Consider the following 21,932-nt stretch of genomic DNA (forward strand, 5'->3'; position numbering starts at 1 on the left):
TCATTGTATTTTGCGATTGAGAATCTTTTTTGTAACTGAAAAATACAAAATTTGTGTGTTATAATTGAGTTTGTTGAGTTATATTAGGAGTCTATTATGTTAATTGATTCACTTTCCGTTTTAAAAATAGTGTAATCCCCTATTTCACGCCGTGAATACAGTCGAATACAATAATCTGTCCAGCTGTAATCCCATGTTTCACTCCATGAATACAGTCGAATACACTCGAATACAACAACTGATTAGCTGGACTTCCCTGATTCACGCCTATTTTTGCTACTGTATTCATGAATACAATAGCTTAAATACATCTTATAACCACAGAAAAGGTATCTTATATCCCGTAATATAACAAATGGTATTTATAGATACCTAATTACTACTAAAAGATAATGCTTTACAAAAATTTCTAATTAAATAGTATTACACAAATTAATAGGCCTATATTGTTGGACGGTGTTAGCATTTTTGACTTTTGGGATAAGGCATACGTAGGTATGATTAAGTTCTAGGGGTCCTTTTCCTTTCCCAATTCGACGTTTTATCCTATTTTTCCCCTTGAATTTCTAATGTTGGGAGTACACTAAACGCAACAGTCACATGACAGGAATTATTTTTCTATATTAATAATACAAGAATACAGTGTTAGAACTTTTTATTGCACCCAGAAAAGTTAGAGATAAGGTCCAATAGAACGTCAACTTCAAACTTCAAAGGCAAGCAAGCAAAATTAAAGACATTTAAAAAAATCCTCCATATATAATTTTGATGTATAAAGAGATTATTTATATACAAACATCAAATGTGTTATTTAAAATTTTATTCTTATAACCAAACATAATTGAAAATCTTGAAGAACAAAAATATTAGATAATTTTTTTCCATGCAATACTTATGGAAAATTGTAGGTACTCAAAGAAATAATCAAAATATTTTTTAGGTTATCAATTTATCTAGTAGTATTAATTTAATTTTTTCCATTCATCTACTTTTGTCAAGAGGGATTGCTCTGATGGTAAGCAACCTCCACTTCCAACCAAGAGGTTGTGAGTTCGAGTCTCCTCAAGAGCAAGGTGGGAAGTCCTTGGAGGGAATGATGCCGGGGGTCTATTTGGAAACAGCCTCTCTACCCGGGGTAGAGGTAAGGTCTGCGTACACACTACCCTTCCCAGACCCTACTAAGTGGGATTATACTGGGTTGTTGTTGTTGTGGTTACTTTTGTCAAAAAAATAGGTTTCCAAATGTAGACCAATATTAAATTAGAAAAGAATACCTACCCCACCAAGCCCACTTGCAAAATTATCTTATTCTTAATCAAGAAAAAATGGAGCTTACAGATGTGGATAAGAAATTAAAAAACAAAACACTATCAAATTCGGACCATTCACACACATTTTGAGGTACCAATGGCATTGTTTTTTGGACCCTTCTGATTTTTTCACACTTTCCCACGTTTTCACCTTCTGTTTTTAGGCTAAGGTTGTCGGTGCCGTTAGTTTTTGCCGGCGGCGATGGTCAGCATAATGAACGTTAGGATTAGTAGTGAAGATGATTACATTAGAAGACATCATAGACATGATGTTAGAGATAATCAGTGTAGCTCTTCACTTGTAAAACATATTAGAGCTCCTGTTCATCTTGTAAGTCATTCCAACTCAGTTTCTTGAAAAAAAAAAAGATTTGATTTTTATGTTTATTTTAGCTTTTTTTTGATAGCTCAATTTAATTTATTGAAAAAAGTTTTGATTTTTATGCTTATTTGAGCTTTTCTTGTTAGCCCAACTTAGTTTATTGAGAAAAGATCTGATTTTTATGTTTATTTTAAGCTTTTCTTGCTCAGATCTATATGTGATTGACTTGTTATTGAGGCTCTGATGGTTTATTTTTTGCTTTATAATTGGTTCATACTTATGTTTAGAATTGTGACACAGTTGTAGTATGCCATACTTTTGAAGCTTAGTTTGACTTGGTGGTGTTTGCAAAAGTAGTATTTTTAGTTAGGATTTGGCTTTACATTATAGACAAACAAGATAAGGAGCTTTATTGGTGGAATTGATATACTGAAATTTGTATACTTATTTTCCCTAGCATAGATTAAGGATTTCAGTTTTCACAAATAGCTGTGGATTAGAGAAAAGGATTTTTTTTTTCGTTGTGGTTGCTAGGGGGAGGCACCTATCTTTATCTGTTAAGGAAGCTAGTTTAGGAGACAAGTTATATCCTTTTGAACTTGTCTTTGGACATAATATATCTTAAGCTGCTTATCTGGTAGGAAAAAAACAGCGAGTTTGAATGAATTCAAGAGGTTTAATCATTTCATTTCATACTTACATTGATGTTCTGCCCCTAGGGGTTAGCTCAATTGGCAAAGGTTGGCAGACTTGTGTCTTAGGTTCGAGCCCTGTGCCAAGCGAACTAACTCTGGTATTTAAGTGGAGAAAGGTGGAGGGGCAGTCCCATTATCCCCGAGTTTCGAAGGTTGCGGTTGGCCCTAAGGGAAGGCTCCAGACGGATTTGTCAGTCATTAAAAAAAAAGAATTACATTGATGTTCTTATTTGGAACTGTTCAGTCTTGTCAACCCATAACTGGATAAGATTGAAAAATGTTTTACTCTTTTGGTTTCTATGGTTTACATGTATCATATTTGAACATGGATACTGGATGTACTGCGTATGTTTTTTTACTGGTTTTTGGTATATTTGATAGGTTTGGTCATTAGTGAGGAGGTTCGATCAGCCACAAAGGTACAAACCATTTGTTAGCAGGTGCATCGTGCAAGGGGACCTTGAAATCGGAAGTGTCAGAGAAGTGAATGTTAAGTCCGGACTCCCGGCAACCACAAGTAAGGAGAGGTTAGAGCTTCTAAATGACGAGGAACACATCTTTGGTGTAAAGATTGTCGGTGGAGATCACAGGCTTAGGGTATGAATATTTTATCTTCTCATTTGATATGTTAATTGACTTGTTAGATGCTTATTTATATGCGTGTGCAAACTTGTTAAAAAGGAAAATAAACATTTATATGTACTGGCAACTTTTTTGAGATAACATATTCTGAGCTTCTAATTGAAGTTTCATTTTCCTAAAAGTAGGAATACAGAATCTGATGTATTTTCGGTGGCAGTAAACTAAGTTTCTCCAGCCATCTTGCATCTTTGTGTTACTGCCCGAAGTTTAGTTATTTTTTTCTTCATTGCTTTTTCTGGTTTGCAGAAGTGAGTGGTTCTTGCTTCGCGTTTCTGTGAAAGATTTCAATGTTCTTGGATTCTTGCTACTTTTATCTAATCACACCAAGTACTTTCTCAAGCTTAGGTGTTGAGAGCTTTTTAAAACTTGTCTCAAGTCACAAGAGTCTGATCTTTGAGTTAACTTTTCTCTGTTAAATGGTTCAAAGCCGCCCCCTGACAGTAGTTTTTTTTGGAGTATTTCAAATAAACAAAATCATAAGCATTTCTTTAACTTGAACAGAAGCTGTCATGATACTTATATCTGGCGGGTTATATGTCAAGGTTCAAATGCAGATAAGCGAGAATTTTGTTGGTGATCTTTTTCAGTGTTCGTCTTAATTAACACGAGTGCATTCTCAGGTTTTTCATGTTTGAATATCACATAGAAGCTGCTTGTTACTGTTCTCCAGTTGAGAGAGAGTAGGTACTCCTTAGCAGTTTTGAAGTATATTGCAGTTTGATCTCACAAACTGTGTGTAGCGTGGAAGTACCTTAGCATCTCGAAATGCTCCATTACTCTTCTTTTATTAGGTGGAATAGTGCAGGGGAGGGCAGCATTCGTCTGTGCTAAGAAGAGTTATCTTCTTTGCTTTGTATTAAAGAAGTGTAGATTCAGACATACAATGAGAATATGGCACGGGATTTAGGATCATATAGTAGCCAGAAACAAGATTTCACCATGTTTTAATCAAAATGTGTAAGATGAAAACTGGAAACCCAACTATTTGCTCTATGGAATGATGAGAAGCAAAAAGAAAGCTGCTAAGCATAAGTTCATAAGGATGTTTCGTTAACTTTACCCTCTGAGAGTCTATCATGAAGTCCCAACAACTGAGCTTCTACAGGAGTAGTTAATTTCTTAAGCTCTCTACTTATTTCTAACCTTTTTCTTGTTGTATTTTCATTTATTTTGTTATCTATCATTTTCTTTCTTGTGTCTGTTTGTTCGCTGTCCACTTTCGATTCTTAAGCCCATTATTCAAATGTGTTGTGAATGCTTTGGTAAGTAAAAGCAAGAAAAGTAGGAAGTTGTCATAGGCTTGGTTTAAATGATCACTTCTATCAATTCATAACTTCCTTTCTGATCTGTGTGACTTTATATGTATTACAAATCCGAGAGGATGAGGAAAATCATTGGAAATTTCTTTATAATGTCTCTTCCTGTATCCATTCGTGCGGGGTGGGAGATGTATCATTCTCACTGGTACTGTGTTTGGGAATGGAACTATTGCACTTAACATCTGGTATTTCATTGGTCTGATGACTGCTTTAATGTTTCTCCACATAACTTGCAGAACTACTCATCGATTATCACTGTTCACCCGGAGGTCATTGATGGAAGGCCTGGAACAATGGTAATAGAGTCATTTGTGGTAGATGTTCCAGATGGGAATACTAAAGACGAAACATGCTACTTTGTCGAGGCCCTGATCCGGTGTAACCTCAAATCACTAGCTGATGTGTCAGAGCGCTTAGCCGTGCAGGGCCATATGGAGCCTATTGACAGAATGTAGTTTACACTTTCTGCATATGCGGGTGTCTGGACATCGATCATTTTGCTAAAGCATGAAAGGTATTTGATTAGAAGACGAGTAGAGTGACTGGTTTTATGCTAGTCCCTTCTCGATCTCAGTAGTATATATATATACATGCTTCCTTTTAATCGGCTATAAGGTCACCGCAGTTTGTAACATGCAACTGGTTTATTCTTACGACGGGCTATTTCATAATGTAAAGAACCAGCTATAGTGTTTGTGGGCAGTGTGACTGTATTGAGCTTGGATTGTAAATATCTATGCTCAGGAATGTGCTTCTTGTTGTTATAAGATCAAAAACTGTGGGGTTATGGCACTGCATTCTATATGCTTGTGTATCTTTGAGATTTTGGTGTGTTAATAAGTACTAGAAATAGTGTGCTTTTGCTTTTTGTTGTATACTACACTCTCCTTTATCCTTTCTGAATGTTATATTATCTCCTTTGCCTCACACTATCTGTCTTCTCTTGAGCCTAATTTGTTCTTAAGAATGGACCCCAATATTTGGTGGGCAAAGATACCCGATACATGTGATGGTGCGAGGTAGCAGGCATTTGCTGAAATTGTCTGGTGTCAGACTGCAAACTGGTTCGTGTCTGGTGTCAGACTGCAAGCTGGTTCGAATATTATCGTTATGAAAAAATATCTAAAAAGAGATGCATATTGCTATTCAACAGTTCAACAACAATAAAAAATCCAGTGTAATCCCACAGGTGGGGTCTGGGAGGCTAATGTGTATGCAGACCTTATCTCTACCTTGTAAAGGTAGAGAAGTTGTTTTCGATAGACCCTCGGCTCAAGGAACGGCGAAAATAAAGTAGTGCACAGTGACAATAACAATGCAATAGGAGCAAATGACAACATATAATAATAAAGAACCAAGAATAAGAAAATAGTGCTCTTCAATAGTTCAAAGGCTCTTATTGACTAGAATTCTCTTTTCCCAGATTCCTCCCAAAGGTACCCGATATATGTAATGGTGCGAGGTAGCAGGCATTCGCTGAAATTGTTTGGTGTCAAACTGCAAACTGGTGCGAATATTATTGTTATGAAAAAATATCTAAAAAGATATGCATATTGCTATTCAACAGTTCAACAACAACAAAACATACAGTGTAATCCCACAGGTGGGGTCTGGAGAGGCTAATGTGTACGCAGACCTTATCTCTACCTTGTGAAGGTAGAGAGGTTGTTTCCGATAGACCATCGATTCAAGGAACAGTGAAAATAAAGTAGCGCACAAAAGCAACAATAATGTAATAAGAGCAAATGACACAACATTTAATAATAAAGAATCAGGAATAAGAAAATACTACTATTCAACAGTTCAAAGGCTCTAATTGACTGGAATTCTCTTTTCCCAGATTCCTCCCAAATGAAACAAAAAATAAACTAAAAAGATAAAGAGATACTAATAAATAACTACTATACCAACATCAACAACAACCCAGTGGAATATCACAAGCGGGGTTTGGGAAGGTTACTGTGTACGCAAACATTACCCCTACTCCGGAGGAGTAGAAAGACTATTTCTGATAGACCCTCGGCTCAAGAAAATTAAATAACTGTTATACCATCTTTAGAAAAAGATACAAAAAGCAACCCATTTTCCTTTATTTGGCTGAGATATATTGGCTAAGATTAGACCATTTCAAATGGACAGAATATGGTATCAACTATAGTAGAATCATTGAACTTTTTGAAGTGGAGAATTAGTGATTTAGTGGGGAACTAACTTTAGTTGATGGGTGTGGCCACTGGCTTTGGGGGGAATGGTTTGGCTTAAGAGCTTTATTCTTCATGTCAGCAATATCTTCTAGTACTACTAGTTGCGAAAGCTTTTACGTAAAGCTGTGAATCTATGCTTTAATGGGTAAGATAATAATACTATATTGAACTTTTGGAAGTAGTCATATACAGGTTGAGACTTGAGTATATATAAAAAGCCAGAAATAAGAAAAAGGAACAAAAAGAAATACTCTTACTAGGTAATTTTATTTAATCTGTTTAAATTTGGTGGATAGATTTATTCTATACTTATGCTGGTAGACGATAATCGATGCTTTATAGGAATAATTGAGGTGCACGTAAACTCACCCGAATAGCGCGATTACAAAAGAAAAAACTAGAAGATGGTGGAGTCCATTTTGCATAAAGTGAGCTGGCTTGGGTTCAATGCGACAAAGCCAGGGCACATGGTATTTAGCTGCCAACCAACAAGTGCAGTTATGACTCTTAACTTGGTCTTTCAGTTGGTTTTATTTATTGATTATTGATGCTATGAACAGAGATGGGCTCAAGACATATGTCTATCACTATTTCTGAATTATAACATTTTCATTTAAGTAAAATTCAACTGTATGTATATATTAAGCATGAATGCGGTGGGATCAGTGGTTGAGACATCTTTTACTAATGGGTGTCATTAAGGGTGTGTTTGGTATAGGAAAATATTTTTCATAAAATAATTTTTAATTGATCCATGTTTGGTTGACCTAAATGTTTTGGAAAATATTTTTCTCATGAAATCATTTTCTTCCAATTGGAGAAAAATGTTTTCCCTATCAAAAGAAGTGAAAATATTTTCCAAAACTTTTTGTCAACATTCTCCACCTTATTTCCCATCCTCACCAACCCCGCCTCACCCCATCCATCCCACCCCTACCCCACCCACTCCAACCCCTACCCCCACCACACCCTACCCACCCCAACAGGGGCAAGTCAACCATACATGGGGCCTAAAACCAAAGTTTAATATGAGGCCTAAACTTTTAAAAGAAAGTTATAAGATATGTTTTTATTTGAAGTCTATTCTTCTAACTTTTTGAGATATAAAGTTGTTGATAATTTTTTTATAATCGATTTTCTCTAATAATTCTTGCTCGATTGGTAATATAGTCATTCTATCTAATCTTTATTAAGATATTGTTGATTCTAGATAAGATTTTACAAAGCAATAGAAGTATAAAACTATTGGAAGCTTAAAAGTATTGTGAACACTTAAAACAATGAAATCTTGGAGAAAGAAGTGAGTAAGAATATCAAAGAGAAACACAAAAAATATGTAGGATTTTCTGAAATATGAAGAGATTGGAAAAAATGAAAGATTGACTTGGACATATTAATGAAGAGAGAGCAAACTTTTTAATGAAGGAATAAAAAATAAAAAAAGTAAAAGTTATAAAAACTATTCATTTACACATTTTTAAGTAAGTCAAAGTATTATTTTATTTATATATCTAAAAAAAATTCTTTCCTTTATATTAAAAACTCTAGGTTTGTGTATAAAAAATCCTAAATATTATTTTGTAAATATCTATGAACCCATTATTTTTAAAAATTGGGACTCCCTAAATTTGGGGCCTGAGGCACACGCCTTACTCCACATAAGGTTAGAGCCAGCCTTGCACCCCAACCTCGCCCACCCTAAAACGAAATATTATTAAGAATAGTTTCTTTTCATGATGTAGAAAAGTATTTTCTTTTATTTCAACAAAACGAATACTTTCTTTTCATCATGTAGAAATATTTTCTTTCATCCAACAAAATGAGTAATTTCTTTTCATGTTGTAGAAAGAATATTTTTTTTTCAACAAAAAATATATATTTTCTTTTTAGTTATCGAGCTCAAATTTCAACGTTGTTCTTGTGTGAAAAAAGTAAAGTAGCACACTAATTTCTTTGGGTTTGTGTGAATTTTGAAAAAATAGTTAAATTCTTGAAGAAAATAGAGTGTTGGAGGGGGAAGGGGGTGGGGTACCGGAAACACGGGGATTTTGAAGATGAGTTGAGAAGAGTAGCATAAAAAAATTATATTTTACCCTCTAACCAAACACTAGAAAATATTTTCAGAAAATGTTTTTCACTCACCAATCAAATAAGGGAAAATTAATCGCCCATTGACCACGTCCTGATAAGTGAGTTACTTGTGGTCTGACAGAATATAGGAAAAATTACGCGACACATCAAGCATGTACATTGTATTTATTGTTCGTATACTTTCAGAAATTAACATTCGTAGCTATATTTGAGTTTTATATCAAATCCATGAAATAAAAGATCGATTGTTCTGAACGGAAACAAAAAAGCAAAAGCTCTTGTAATTCAATTGGTTAGACCGTCTTGAGTTCGACTCTCAAGATCATTTTATTTTTGACATATTATGCATCTGAACACATGATACAAGCTCGCTTTATTAAAATTCCTCCAAGATATATTTAGTGAAATAATTAAAATATTGCAAACTTACTCGGGACACTTTTATAATCAAAAAGAAAAAAACATTATACATCCTGTTATAAAATAAAGACTATAAAGTAAAGACAAGTATAGAGAGAAACTGATATATTATTCGAATTCAAACTGATGTACATAATGAACTGAAATCTCTTTTATTTATAGAAGAAAGGAAGCTGCTGTGTAAGCTGCTACTGCAAGTTGCTGTGTAAGCTGCTACTACAAGCTGATGTGTAAGCTGCTATTATACCCGAGATGGACAATCTTTACTGAAAGCAATGTTTATCCATAACGGAGTACTGAATGGATAAGCTCATTGTACCCACTATAGATAATCTTCTACTAGGGGTAATGATTATCCATAACGGAGTACTAAAAGGATAAGCTCATTGTACCTGGTATGGATAATCTTCTACCAGGGATAATGTTTATCCATAACGGAGTATCGAAAGGATAAGCTTATTATACACGGTATGGATAATCTTATACCGGGGGTAATATTTTTTCATAACCGGGTACCGAAATAGAGTACTAAATAGATAAATATATTTACGGCGGAGTCCCATATGGATAAGCTTCTTCAGGAAGTTTATTTATAATGGAGTACTAAATGAACATCCATAATATAATATATTTATAACACTCCCCCTTGGATGTTCATTAAAAGATAATGTGTCTCATTAAAACCTTACTAGGAAAAACCACGTGGGAAAAAATCCTAGTGAAGGAAAAAAAGTACACATATTTAATAATACGCATTGCTATGTGCCTCATTAAAACCCTTATAAGGAAAACCTCATGGAAAAATCCTTAGTAAGAAAAAAAGAGTGCATCGCGTATTTTAATCCCCCTGATGAAAATCTTGTTTTAAATATTTGAGTCTCCGCATTCCAATCTTGTATACCATCTTCTCAAAAGTTAAAGTTGGCAAAAATTTAGTGAATAAATCTGCTGGATTATCACTTGAACGGATTTGTTGCACATCAATGTCACCATTTTTCAGTAGATCGTGTGTGTAGAATAATATTGGTGAAATGTGCTTCATTATATCTCCTTTTATAAATCCTCCCTTCAATTGGGCTATGCATGCAGCATTGTCTTCGTATAAAATTGTGGGTCTTTTCTCACATTCCAAATCACATTTTTCTCGAATAAAATGAATTATTGATCTCAACCATACGCAATCCCTACTTGCTTCATGAATAGCTATTATCTCAGCGTGATTTGAAGAAGTAGCAACAATAGATTGCCTTGTGGAGCGCCGTGATATAACAGTACCTCCATATGTAAATACGTACCCGGTTTGAGATCGAGCTTTATGGGGATCAGATAAATAACTTGCATCTGCATAACCAACAAGATATGCACTATCTTTGTTAGCATAAAACAAGCTCATATCAAGAGTTCCCTTTAAATATCGCAATATATGCTTAATCCCGTTCCAATGTCTCCGTGTAGGAGAAGAACTATATCTTGCTAGTAAATTAACAAAAAATGTTATGTCAGGCCTTGTAGCATTAGCAAGATACATTAATGCACCAATTGCACTGAGATAGGGTACTTCGGGACCAAGGAGTTCCTTGTCCTCTTCTGGAGGTCGGTACAAATCCTTATTCACTTCAAGTGATCGAACAACCATTGGTGTACTCAGTATGTGCGCTTTGTCCATGTAAAAGCTTTTTAAGATCCTTTCTGTACAGGCAGATTGATGGATAAAGATCCCGTCTGCTAAATGTTCAATTTGCAGACCAAGACAAAGTTTTGTCTTTCCAAGATCTTTCATTTCAAATTCTTTCTTAAGATATTCAATTGCCTTTTGGAGCTCTTCTGGAGTTCCAACAAGATTTATGTCATCAACATAAACAACAAGTATAACAAATTGTGATGCCATTTTCTTTATAAAAATATATAGACAAATAACATCATTTATGTAACCCTCCAGCAAATATTCACTAAGGTGATTATACCACATGCGCCCAGATTGCTTTAAACCGTACAAAGATCTTTATAATCTAATTGAATAAATTTCCTGAGATTTTGAATTCGCTTCAGGCATTTTAAATCCTTCAGGAATTTTCATATAAATTTCATTATCAAGTGAACCGTACAAATAAGTTGTAACTACATCCATTAGATGTATTTCAAGCTTTTCATGCAGTGCTAAACGGATGAGATATCGAAATGTTATGGCATCCATAACAGGTGAATATGTTTCATCAAAATCAACTTCAGGTCGTTGTGAGAATCCTTGTGCAACAAGGCGAGCTTTGTATCTTTCAACTTCATTTTTATCATTCCTTTTTTGCACAAAACCCCATTTATGACCAACTGGTTTTATACCAGCAGATGTTTGGACTACTGGTCTAAAGACCTCTCTTTTAGCAAGTGACTTTAATTCCGATTGAATTGCCTCTTGCCATTTTGGCCAATCAGATCTTTGTCGACATTCTTCGACAGATCGAGGTTCAAGATCCTCACTATCTTGTATAATATTAAGTGCAACATTATATGCAAAAATATTATCCACCACTATTTCAGATCGATTTAAATTAATTTCATCACCGATCGAACTAATAAAAAGTTCCTCACTCTGTGAGCACGTGATTTTTGCTTCACGAAAACTACTCCAAAAGAAATCAAAAAATAAAATAAAATTTTCCTTATGCACAATTTTGAGAATTTGCGTGACATTTTTGATAATTATTTTGTCCATAAATGTTTATCTTGTTGTAATTAATTAAAAATACGTGGAATGTGCATTTAGGAATTAATTAAACCATAATTTGGTTTTAAAAGAGGAAAATCACAAAAATATGCATTTAGTCTATTTTTTGTCATTTAAATGTTCCATCGTGTGATTTTATTTTTAATTAAATATTTTAACTTGTGTATTAATTGTTGTTTAGGGTTGATTAATATATTGTAAGGTTAATTTTGATTTCACAATTTAATGTAGAATTTTTGTTAATAAAAGAAGAAGAAAAGAATGAAAAAATGAAGAAAACTCGGATTGGGCCAAAAGTTTAAAATGAAATTTGGCCCAAATCAATACCAATGTATGACCCAGTCCATTTCCTGGTCTCAGATAACCCCAAACGATGTCGTATTGGCGTCTCAAATCTGAGTCGTTGATCAAACTGATCGAACGACCCAGTTTAGCCCCTGCATAGTTGAAACGGCGCTATTTCAGGCATGTCGATCTAAGCCGTACATCTCCATTGATCCAACGGTCCCAAGCTTCTCTCACAACCCGGGTCGACCCAGTCTCTGAATGAGACCAAACGACGCCGTCCCCCTTAAGTGAATTGATCCAGGCCGTTGATCGTGATTGATCCAACGGCCAAGATCAAACCACCCCTCCCCTATATAAACTTAATCTCCTACCCCAGCCCCCCAAACCAAACACCCCCCTTTCCCTGTTCATCGTCTCTCTAACTTAGAGACGAGCCAGACCAAACCCTAGCCGCCTTAGGTTACCTCCGCCTGAAACCCGGCGGCAACAATGTTGTCGATCACCAAACCAACACCCTAAGACCACCTGACCACCCTCAATCCAAATCCGGTAACCGTTTAGCTCGAATCTTCCTAGAACTTCTCGAATATTCATTTGAAGATTCGAGCCAAACATGAACCTACCCCAAACTTACACCACAACACCCCCTGGCCTCCCTCATACCCTAAATACCTTTGGTTCCGTTCGAATCTGGCTAGAAACACTCGAGCCCCAAATCGAGCCCAAGAACCCTAAAAAACCCAAGCCTAGAATTTTGTCCAAATCAAAGAGGTTTTGGGTGTTCAATGGACCTTAGTCGAAGTGTTCTCAGTTGAGAACACTCGATTAAGGTCCGTTCGACCTCAAAAAAGGGTCCGAGTCAGAGTTCAAGTCAGGATCTTCTAGTCTCTGAGTTTTTGAGGTATTTTCCCTTTTCTGTTTGTTCCATTTTCGTGTTTTTTTATCCTGATTACTTTGTTTAAGTGTAGCTTTATTGACTTTTCAATTTTTGTCGATTGATTCTGTCTTTCTTCATCAGACCTTTTATTTGGTCCAATTCTATCATTTGCTTCTGTTTGCTATAATTGTTATGTGTTATAATTTGCGTAATCAATTAATAAGTTGCGTCGATTAATTAGTTTCCTGTTAATCCCTGTTTCTGTCGATACAACTGAAATTACCCGAATTGCCCGTTTCTCTATTTTTGATTGTTCAGTGTCAATTGTAATATGTAATCGATTAATTAAGCTTCGTTGATTAGGTCGTTCGTATAGTTGAATCATTTGGCGTTCTGTTGTTTATAGTTTTTTCAATTGATTAGTTGTCTGATTAATTAAGATTCTGTTTGATTATAAGCATTGTTCTGAATCACTGAAACCCTTATATTTGATGTATTTTCTGTCTTAAAGTACTAGCTGGAATTGGTTATAGCTGTTAATCAAATTAGTTTAGTTAATTGATAGTTAAGCAGATTTTAGAATCAAAGTTTTAATATATTTGAATAGTTGTATTAGGAAGTCAGTAATATTAAGGGGTTTTCAGGGTTGATTTAAGATTGGAACAGTTAGGATTATATTTTAGTGTTAGTGCTTTGTTAGTGGGATATTAATTAATTTGGTAATGGGGAACAAAAGGGAATTGGGGGACTGAAAATAAGGAAAAGCTTCCTTAGTGGATTTTAAGTGGAAATTTCAGATTTTAGTGGGGAAAAAAGGGGTAAGGCAGTAAGAAAAAAAGGGTCGGGAAGTAGTTTTAAAAGAAAGGCAGACTTGTATAAGAAGAGGAGAAGAAGACTGAAAAGGGAGAGCTTCTGAAAAATACAAAGGAGGGACTTTTTTAAAAAAAGATCTTGGAGAGTCAGAGTTAGAGAGTTAAAAAAAATAGACTGGATTTTATCATCAAAAAAATTCAGAGCTTAAGTTGAAAAGAAAACTGATTTGTCAGAACTTAAGAAATTCAGTCTTTGAGAATTAAAAAACTGAAAGTGAAGCCTTTCTTTACTACTGAGGATCAGAATATTGTTACTGCTTCTGTGGTTTGCATTTGGTACTACTGATTTTCAGATTGGTTTTCCTGGGTTTTCTTTTGGTTTTGGAGGGCTGTTTCATTGAATGATTGGGTTTCTGGTATTGGTATTGCTGTCGGGTTATTTTTGAATCTGTTATTGGATGTGGAATCATCTCTGTTGGTTTTAAAATCCATCCCTGGGTATTCAATTTGCTACTGTTGTTGCTGATTGTTCTTGTTGCTTTGCTAATGCTGATCTTCCTCTTCTTTTACTTCCAATACCAGGTACATGGCTGTAACCTTGTCGATATTGTAAGCTGAAATGTGAAAGCATGAATACATATGAAGAATGAAACTTTGAAGTTTTAATTTAGCTTTTTCTTTGTTTCTTTTACTGATTGTATTTAGGCTATTTCATGTATTATTATTCTGTAAATTTCTGTCGCTTTGCATAACTAGGCATCTTGTAGTGATGTATTAAATAATACTCTGCTTTAGTTTGATTATTAGGTAGTATATATTTAAGCATGCTCATTACTGTCAACCTGTTTAATAATTGGAATAAGAGGAAAATAACATAAGTTGGTCTTTAGTGAATCGGCTTGGCAAAACTGATTAGTTCATTAGTTATGAAGGTTTTAATATTGTCAATAGTAGGTTAATCGTGAACATGTAGCTAAATTTAGTTAAAGCATGAATTTAAATTAATTTTGTAAATTAGGCATTATGACATGATTTGAGTTCAAACAAGACGAGTTAACATTTAAATTTAATAAACTTTCGAATATGCATTAGTAATTAAGATTGATTCTAGTTTCAAATAGTTGTAAATAATTAATTCCAACGGTTCAAGTCATCTAACAATGCGAGTTTAATGTAGTTATAGGATAATTAGTTTCTTTTGAATATATTATTTGTCGATTCCGTATTTTATTTATAATTTCAATTTTAGTAATATTTCTTTCTGTTAACATTTGTCTTAATCTAGCATTTAATATGTTACGCCTTTTTTTTCAAGCATGTAATTAATTAGGATTTTTTCTCTTTTATTTTAGAGACGAATTTAATAGAAATGTAGTCACCTTAGGATATCCTTAAAATAAATGAGGCGTTCTTCGCCAAAATAAATCACAAGCTGTGGGGCCCTCTATACGTGTTGGTAAAATTACTTAGACTTCGGGATGGACCATTTAGCAAAAATTTCACGGCCCTAACCAAAATAATGATACGCTAGTCGCTTTAGGCGCGTATTTAATAATGTTATCTTCTTAAACTCGGGTGCACATTTATGTGACCCAAATTCAAATCTCAACAGAGTTGAAATGTGTCAATAACCACGGTTGCATTGATGTGACGTGGTTCGAGATGTATTTTCGCGATGTTGCAATTCTCGGTAAAAAATAATAATAATAAAAGCGGTACACAGTTAAAATTTGCACATAGATTCAACATGTATTAAAAATCAGATAAATAAGCCGAATATGACAGTTGAGCGACCGTGCTAGAACCACTAAACTCGGGAATGCCTAACACCTTCTCTCGGGTTAACAGAATTCCTTATCCGGATTTCTGGTGCGCAGACTGTTAAACATAGTCGATCTTTTCCTCGATTTGGGATTCAACCGGTGACTTGGGACACCATAAATCTCCCAAGTGGCGACTCTGAAATAAATAAATAAATCCCGTTTCGATTGTCCTTTAATTGGAAAAACTCCTCTCTGCTCCCCTTTGCGGCGGCGCGGGTAAAAAGGAGGTGTGACAGCTCTGGCGACTCTGCTGGGGAACCGAACCCAGAATATCTGGTTCAGGTTTCAGAATTCGAGCTTAGATGAACTGTTATATTTGGCTTTATTTATTATTTGATCTTATTACATGTTTTGGCCTAAATGTGCAAATGATGTTTTTTACCGCTTTGATATTATTTGAACTGTACAAATAAACTATGCCGAAACCTTATCTTCTCACCTCCGGGGATGTGCTTACTGGTTGAGACTCCCTATTTTGTTAGTGTCATACCCTTAAATAAAAGAGGCTCGGAAAGTTTCTAAGCCGGCTAGCCTTTTGGTTCCCAGAAAGGAGCTCCTTCCTCAACTCGAGTTGTCCGCTCGGGTACACTGTCTAGAACATACACCCAGGTTGAACCTAGAATAACTTGACTTCATGCCGGATCCCTAGTAGGAACGTTTATTTGCATCATGTTGTATTTGACTTAGGGGACTCAACACAAGGGGTTGAGTCCGTCTAGGACAAGCAACCTGAAATGAAAAAAGACCATCCTGCTGCATCCTATTTGTTTTGCACATTTATTTGCTTCAGATATGCATGCTGACCGGCTTCTGAAATCGGGAATTTTTGAAAAATTGTGAAAAAAGAGGAAAAAAGAAAAATAGCAGTGTAGGGAGATAACTACTTATTTTTAGAAAAATAAAACCAATGTCCAAGTAGCGTTAAAACCCTGCCGAAATTTTGAAAAAATGAAAAAAAATTGTTTTTTTTTAGTTTGATTTATTTGAAAAACAAAAGAAAGGAGTCTTGTTTACAAGTTTAGTTTATGTTGGGCGAACTACGCCGGTTTGATTCTCACAGGGCGTGAGATACGTAGGCAACCCTCGTCGGGTCCAACCTCCCATTTTGCAAAAATAGCCCAAAAAATGTCAAAGATTTTAATTTTTCGCCATAGAGTTGGGTGATGCTGTTTTTTCAGCAAAAGCCGAATGCTCCCAAAAAGGACACCGGAAGGCTGACTTCGCATAAACGGCCACTTCTGTCATTTTTTGGATTATTGATCGGTTGACTCACACAACCTTAAAATCTTCGTCCCTGAAGTGCTGAAAGGTCGTGTTCGGAAAATCGGGTCTTTCTTTTATGAAAAATAATCAAATCGTTTTGAGTCAAATAAATTTTCTTTTGTTTAATCACATTAATAAATGTGCAGAATGAGCACGACTCAAAATGAACCTTTTTCAATCATGAATAAAATCCCCCTCCAGTTGCGGCTATGGTGGAATGATTTAGGCAAAGAAGGGCGAGACGAAGTCAAGAAACATCTGAAAGGTCTCACGGGTTTGTTGGGTATCAGGCCTCGAGGGGATATTATAAGGGCACTGGTCACTTACTGGGACACGGCGCACAATGTCTTCCATTTCTCGGACTTTGAACTCACCCCGGCTTTAGAGGAAATAGCAGGGTATATCGGCAGTGCTGAGGTTCCGTTGAGGCCTAAATACCTGGTTGCTTTAAGAGCCGTAACGGTGAACCAGTTTTTGGACTCGTTAAAGATAGTCAGAACGATCCATAACCCAGACTTGGCGAAAGTTTTTTGCACTCTGAGCTTCATATACCAAAGATATGGCCACATAGGAGGATTCGACAAGCCAGAAAACAAGTTGTGCAACAAAAGTAACCGTCGAAAGTGGGATGAACATATACGGGTTGCTTTCATGATAACCTTCTTAGGGCTTTTAGTGTTCCCAAGAAAAGACGGGAATATTGACATAATGATAGCTGGGGTCGTCAGTACTTTGCTCACTCAAGATGACAGCAGACTTGCGCCCATGATTGTATCTGATATCTTCCGAGCTCTCACGGCCTGCAAAGCCGGAGGGAATTTTTTCGAAGGGTGTAACTTGTTATTGCAAATGTGGATGACCGAACACCTATGTCACCGAGCCCAGTTCCTGAGCCATGGATCTTCTGAGAAAACCTGCATAGAGGAGTTCTACACCAGAATTAATGAGGTCCGCTTACCTGAAGGAGTCTTGGCATGGACCTCATACTTTCGGAACCTTAACGCCAGTCAAATACAATGGACACTGGGATGGTTACCGATCGACGAAGTCATATATATGCCAGCAGCTAGGCCCCATTTTCTCTTGATGGGGCTTAAGAGCATTCAACCTTATGCGCCGTATCGGGTTTTGAGGCAGCTTGGGAGGTATCAGATAGTGCCGAAAGATGAGGACCTGAGCACCCAAGTGATTGAGATCAGTTCCGATGGCCAGTTTCCTGAAGCAAGGGTCCGCCAGATTTGGAGCCAATGTTAATACTTGGAGGCAAATACTTGTGTACTGAATCGGGCAAGAGGGGAAGTTTCACCTGGATATCAGGCTTGGTACAAAGGGGAAGTGTCGTCTGGAAGGCCGGCTAAAAGACCTCACCTTCAAGAATTTGCCAAGTCCTCACAAGAGCATTGGGACTGGTTGGCGAAGGAAAAAGAATACAGGGCCACAATAGGCAAGTTGAAGCAGCAGGTCACAAATCTTCAGTTTGAAAGAGAAATTCAGACCGCGACCGATGAAGGGGACAGAAAGAAATCAGCCCAAGAAAATGATTCCCTTAGAGCTCAAAACCGACAAGTCATAATGGATGACGACAACCAACGGAGAAGCCGGCCCGATAAAAGGCTGATAGCAGGGTTAAGAAATCAGGTCATTGAAAGCCAAAAAGACTTGGAAAGATCCGAGGCTAGCATAGCAAGAATGCGGGCCAGATGGGCAAAAGGTGCAGCAGCGCGGAAAAAGCACCTATGGAAAGTGAGAAGGGATTATGAAGGGAGTATTGCAATATTAAGAGAAACAAATTCCACTCTCAGAGATCGGGTCTTTAAACAAGCCCGAGATGCTAGAACGGACAGAGAGCGTTGCTATGATTCAGTAGCCCGAATGGAAGAACAAATGGAGAAGTTCCAAGATCAGCTCGTTGACAACACTCAAGTATTGGTATTAAAGAATCAACGAATAGAAGAACTGTGTATGGAAAGGGATAGAATCAGGGGTAGGATCGATGAGATTGGGCACTACATCACCACGAAGTGCCTAACATGTAAGGAAATGCCCCGTGATACCCTTTTTGCCTCAGTCATGGGTTATGTCAACCGGATCATGGAGGAATTAAAAATCTTGCAAAGAGGCCTGGCATCAAAGCCCGCGGAAAGGCCGAACGATGCCTCGCAGGCACCAAAATTCAAGGCCTTAATGTATCCCTAGTTCAAGTTTGCACTTGTTGGTTTTAAGAGTCTGTTGTCTACCCTTCTGTTCTCTTTTCATATCAAACAATGTTAATAGTGTGGAGTCTGTATTTTGTTTGTGTTTTTTTTCAAATGGGTAGCTTGTAATAGCATATTTTGGTAATAAAATGAAAAAAGAATAAGAAAAAAAGTTGTGTCTTTATTTTTACTTGTGGCAGAACTATGCCCGGTCTGATTCATGCGGGGACATGATACATAGGCAATCCACATAAGATTTGACCATCACTAAAAAAGAAAAAAAAGAGGCATTGTGAATAAAAGAAAGGAAAAAGGACATAAAAGGAAAGAGTAAGTCGGAATGACGCATGCAATCGAAGCAAAAAACATGTTAGAAATGGTTAAACTGCCTAGGAACATTGCATTCCCCAATGTGAAATTGCAATATGTGTTAAACTTTAATGCTAACAAGTTTGTTGTTTATATCAGAGAAAGAGATTTCAAAACAGTTAGCTCGTTAGAACGTTCTGGCAGATTACCATTACCACAAAGATCAAAAGGGCCCATTCCGGAAAGTATGTCTGGTTCGGACAAAAGTGTTGAGGAGGAAAAGAAGGAGATGCAAATGATGAAGGAGGAAGTAGATAGGTTGAGGCAAGAGATAGCTGGGATGCACCTAGCCTGGGCTAAGGGACAAACACCACCAATACTTCCCCCTACTCCTACCCTTTCACCAGCTCGGACTCCGGAACACCTTTCCACTGGCCCATCAACGAGCTTCCCCATTGCCCAATACTATCAAGGGGAAACTTCCTATAATCCCCAAGCTTCACCACCCAAACAAAACCCTCATCCACCAGTTGTTCCTGTTTTCGTGGCACCTCCGCCAGTTGTTCCTGTTTTCGTGGCACCTCCACCCGCCACATTGCAAAAATCATCCGATGAACCAGTGTTTCAGGTTCATGACAACCAATACTATCCTTCTGAACTCACCTGCAAAGCACCCGAGCCATACACTTACACCCCTCACCTTCAGCTCCCAATAGAAACTGAGAGGCCAACTAAGAATCCGGAGCAGGACGAAGTGCTTCGTAAAGTGAAAATCCTGGAGCAATCCTTCAGGAATATGCATGGATTGGGCATCCAAGTCAGTGTGCCCTATAAAGATCTGTGTCCCTTCCCCGATGTTCAATTGCCGGCAGGTTTTAAGATGCCAAAGTTTGATCTATATGAGGGACATGGTGATCCCATGACGTATTTGCGAGGTTTCTGTAGCAAGATGAGAGGGGCAGGTGGAAAGGATGAGCTGCTGATAGCTTATTTCGGTCAAAGTTTAAGCGGGTCCGCATTAGAATGGTACACGAGGCAGGATCCTAGCAGGTGGTATACCTGGGACGATCTAGCACAAGCATTTGCAAGTCATTTCCAGTATAACCTTGAGATCGTCCCCGACCTCTCACACTGTTAAAACTTGAGAAAAAGACCGGAGAGAGCTTCAGGGAATTCGGATTCCGTTGGAGAGAACAAGTAGCAAGAGTCGATCCACCAATGAGGGAAGGTGAAATGGTGGACTACTTCTTATAAACGTTGGAGCCAACTTACTTTGGTCACCTGGTGACGTCAGTTGGTAAATCTTTCAATGAAGTAGTAAAAATGGGTGGCATGGTTGAAGAGGGACTCAGGTCCAACAAGATAATGAGTTATTCAGCGATCAAGGCTACAACTCAGGCTATCCAAAGCGGCACGGGAGGTGCGCTCGGGAAAAAGAAGAGAGAGGAGGTCGCAACAGTCGAAGCAGGTACTTGGTCTAGATCAAGAGGTCCTTCCCCTCGCTACCAACCCATACCCCACTACCTAAACTATCCACACACTCCATACAACCCTCCACAACCCTATTATCCACTACAAGAGCCACATTTCTCCGTCCATCACGCCCAAACTTACACCCAGCCTCCGGCTCGCCCGCAATGTCGTGCGCCGGCTCCCCAGCATACATATCCACCTCCCCAACATACATATCCACCTCCACAAAACACATATCTACCTCCACAAAACACATATCCACCACCAAGGGCCTACAGGAATCCTTTAGGGCCAAGCTTCCACGGAAATCAAGCTTTCAGGAACGAAAGGATGCAGAGGTCGAGAACATTCACTCTGTTGGAGAAACCTATACTACTCTGTTCCACAAGTTGAGGCAGATAGGCCTATTAAGTCTTGTTGAACCCAAATTGCCAAATCCCCTTCCCAAAAATCTGGACCACTCAGTAAGGTGTGAATATTGTTCGGGGGCTCCCGGACATGATACTGAGAAGTGTTGGAAGTTGAAGACTGTCGTACAAGATATTATTGACACAAATAGGATCGAGGTTCAGGCACCAGAGGCACCCAACATCAATGAAAACCCGTTACCGGTGCACTATGAGGCCCACATGATCGAACTAGTGCACAAAGGAGGGAAACCTAAAACACCCTCACAAACGGTAATGATGATTCGTGCCAGTCCAAACGAAAAGTCGACCAGGGGAAAGACAGTGGTACAATTTGGAAAAGTAGATGACAAGCCATTTGTGGTAGTGGGGAAAGGTTCGTCTGTTGCTGTGAAGAAGCCAGAGTCAGTCAGTGCAGTGCTGCAGGGAGTATCAAGCACACTAGTGTTAGTGGTGAAAGGGGTCCACGTAGAACCAATTGTTATCAGGCCAGTAATGTAGTTGCCGATAACAAGTGAGAAAGCTGTGTCGTGGAGCTACAATCAAGTGACAGTGATGCATAAGGGGAAGGAGGTTGTGGAAGAAGTATGTGAGGCCCAGGGGTTAACTCGTTCGGGAAGGTGTTTTGTTCCCGCAGAATTGAGAAAGGCCAATCCTGTAACAATAAAGAAGCTAGTGACGGAGGAAGAAGCAGAGGAGTTTTTGAAGAAGATGAAGGCACATGACTACTCAATTATAGAGCAGTTGAGGAAGACCCCAG

At 37.5% G+C, this 21,932-nt stretch overlaps 1 protein-coding gene across 1 annotated transcript; it reads left to right on the plus strand.

Annotated features, from left to right (window-relative positions):
• The first annotated feature begins 1,333 nt into the window (after positions 1-1,333).
• On the plus strand, positions 1,334-5,215 carry LOC107767134 (abscisic acid receptor PYL3). The gene is made up of 3 exons (XM_016586058.2): positions 1,334-1,641; positions 2,709-2,924; positions 4,525-5,215. The coding sequence occupies exons 1-3, from the start codon at positions 1,513-1,515 to the stop codon at positions 4,741-4,743; spliced, it is 564 nt and encodes a 187-aa protein (XP_016441544.1). The 5' UTR covers positions 1,334-1,512; the 3' UTR covers positions 4,744-5,215.
• The last annotated feature ends 16,717 nt before the right edge of the window (positions 5,216-21,932 follow it).

The sequence above is a fragment of the Nicotiana tabacum genome, chromosome 1, assembly GCF_000715075.1.
Source record: "Nicotiana tabacum cultivar K326 chromosome 1, ASM71507v2, whole genome shotgun sequence".
NCBI classification, from domain to species: domain Eukaryota; kingdom Viridiplantae; phylum Streptophyta; class Magnoliopsida; order Solanales; family Solanaceae; genus Nicotiana; species Nicotiana tabacum.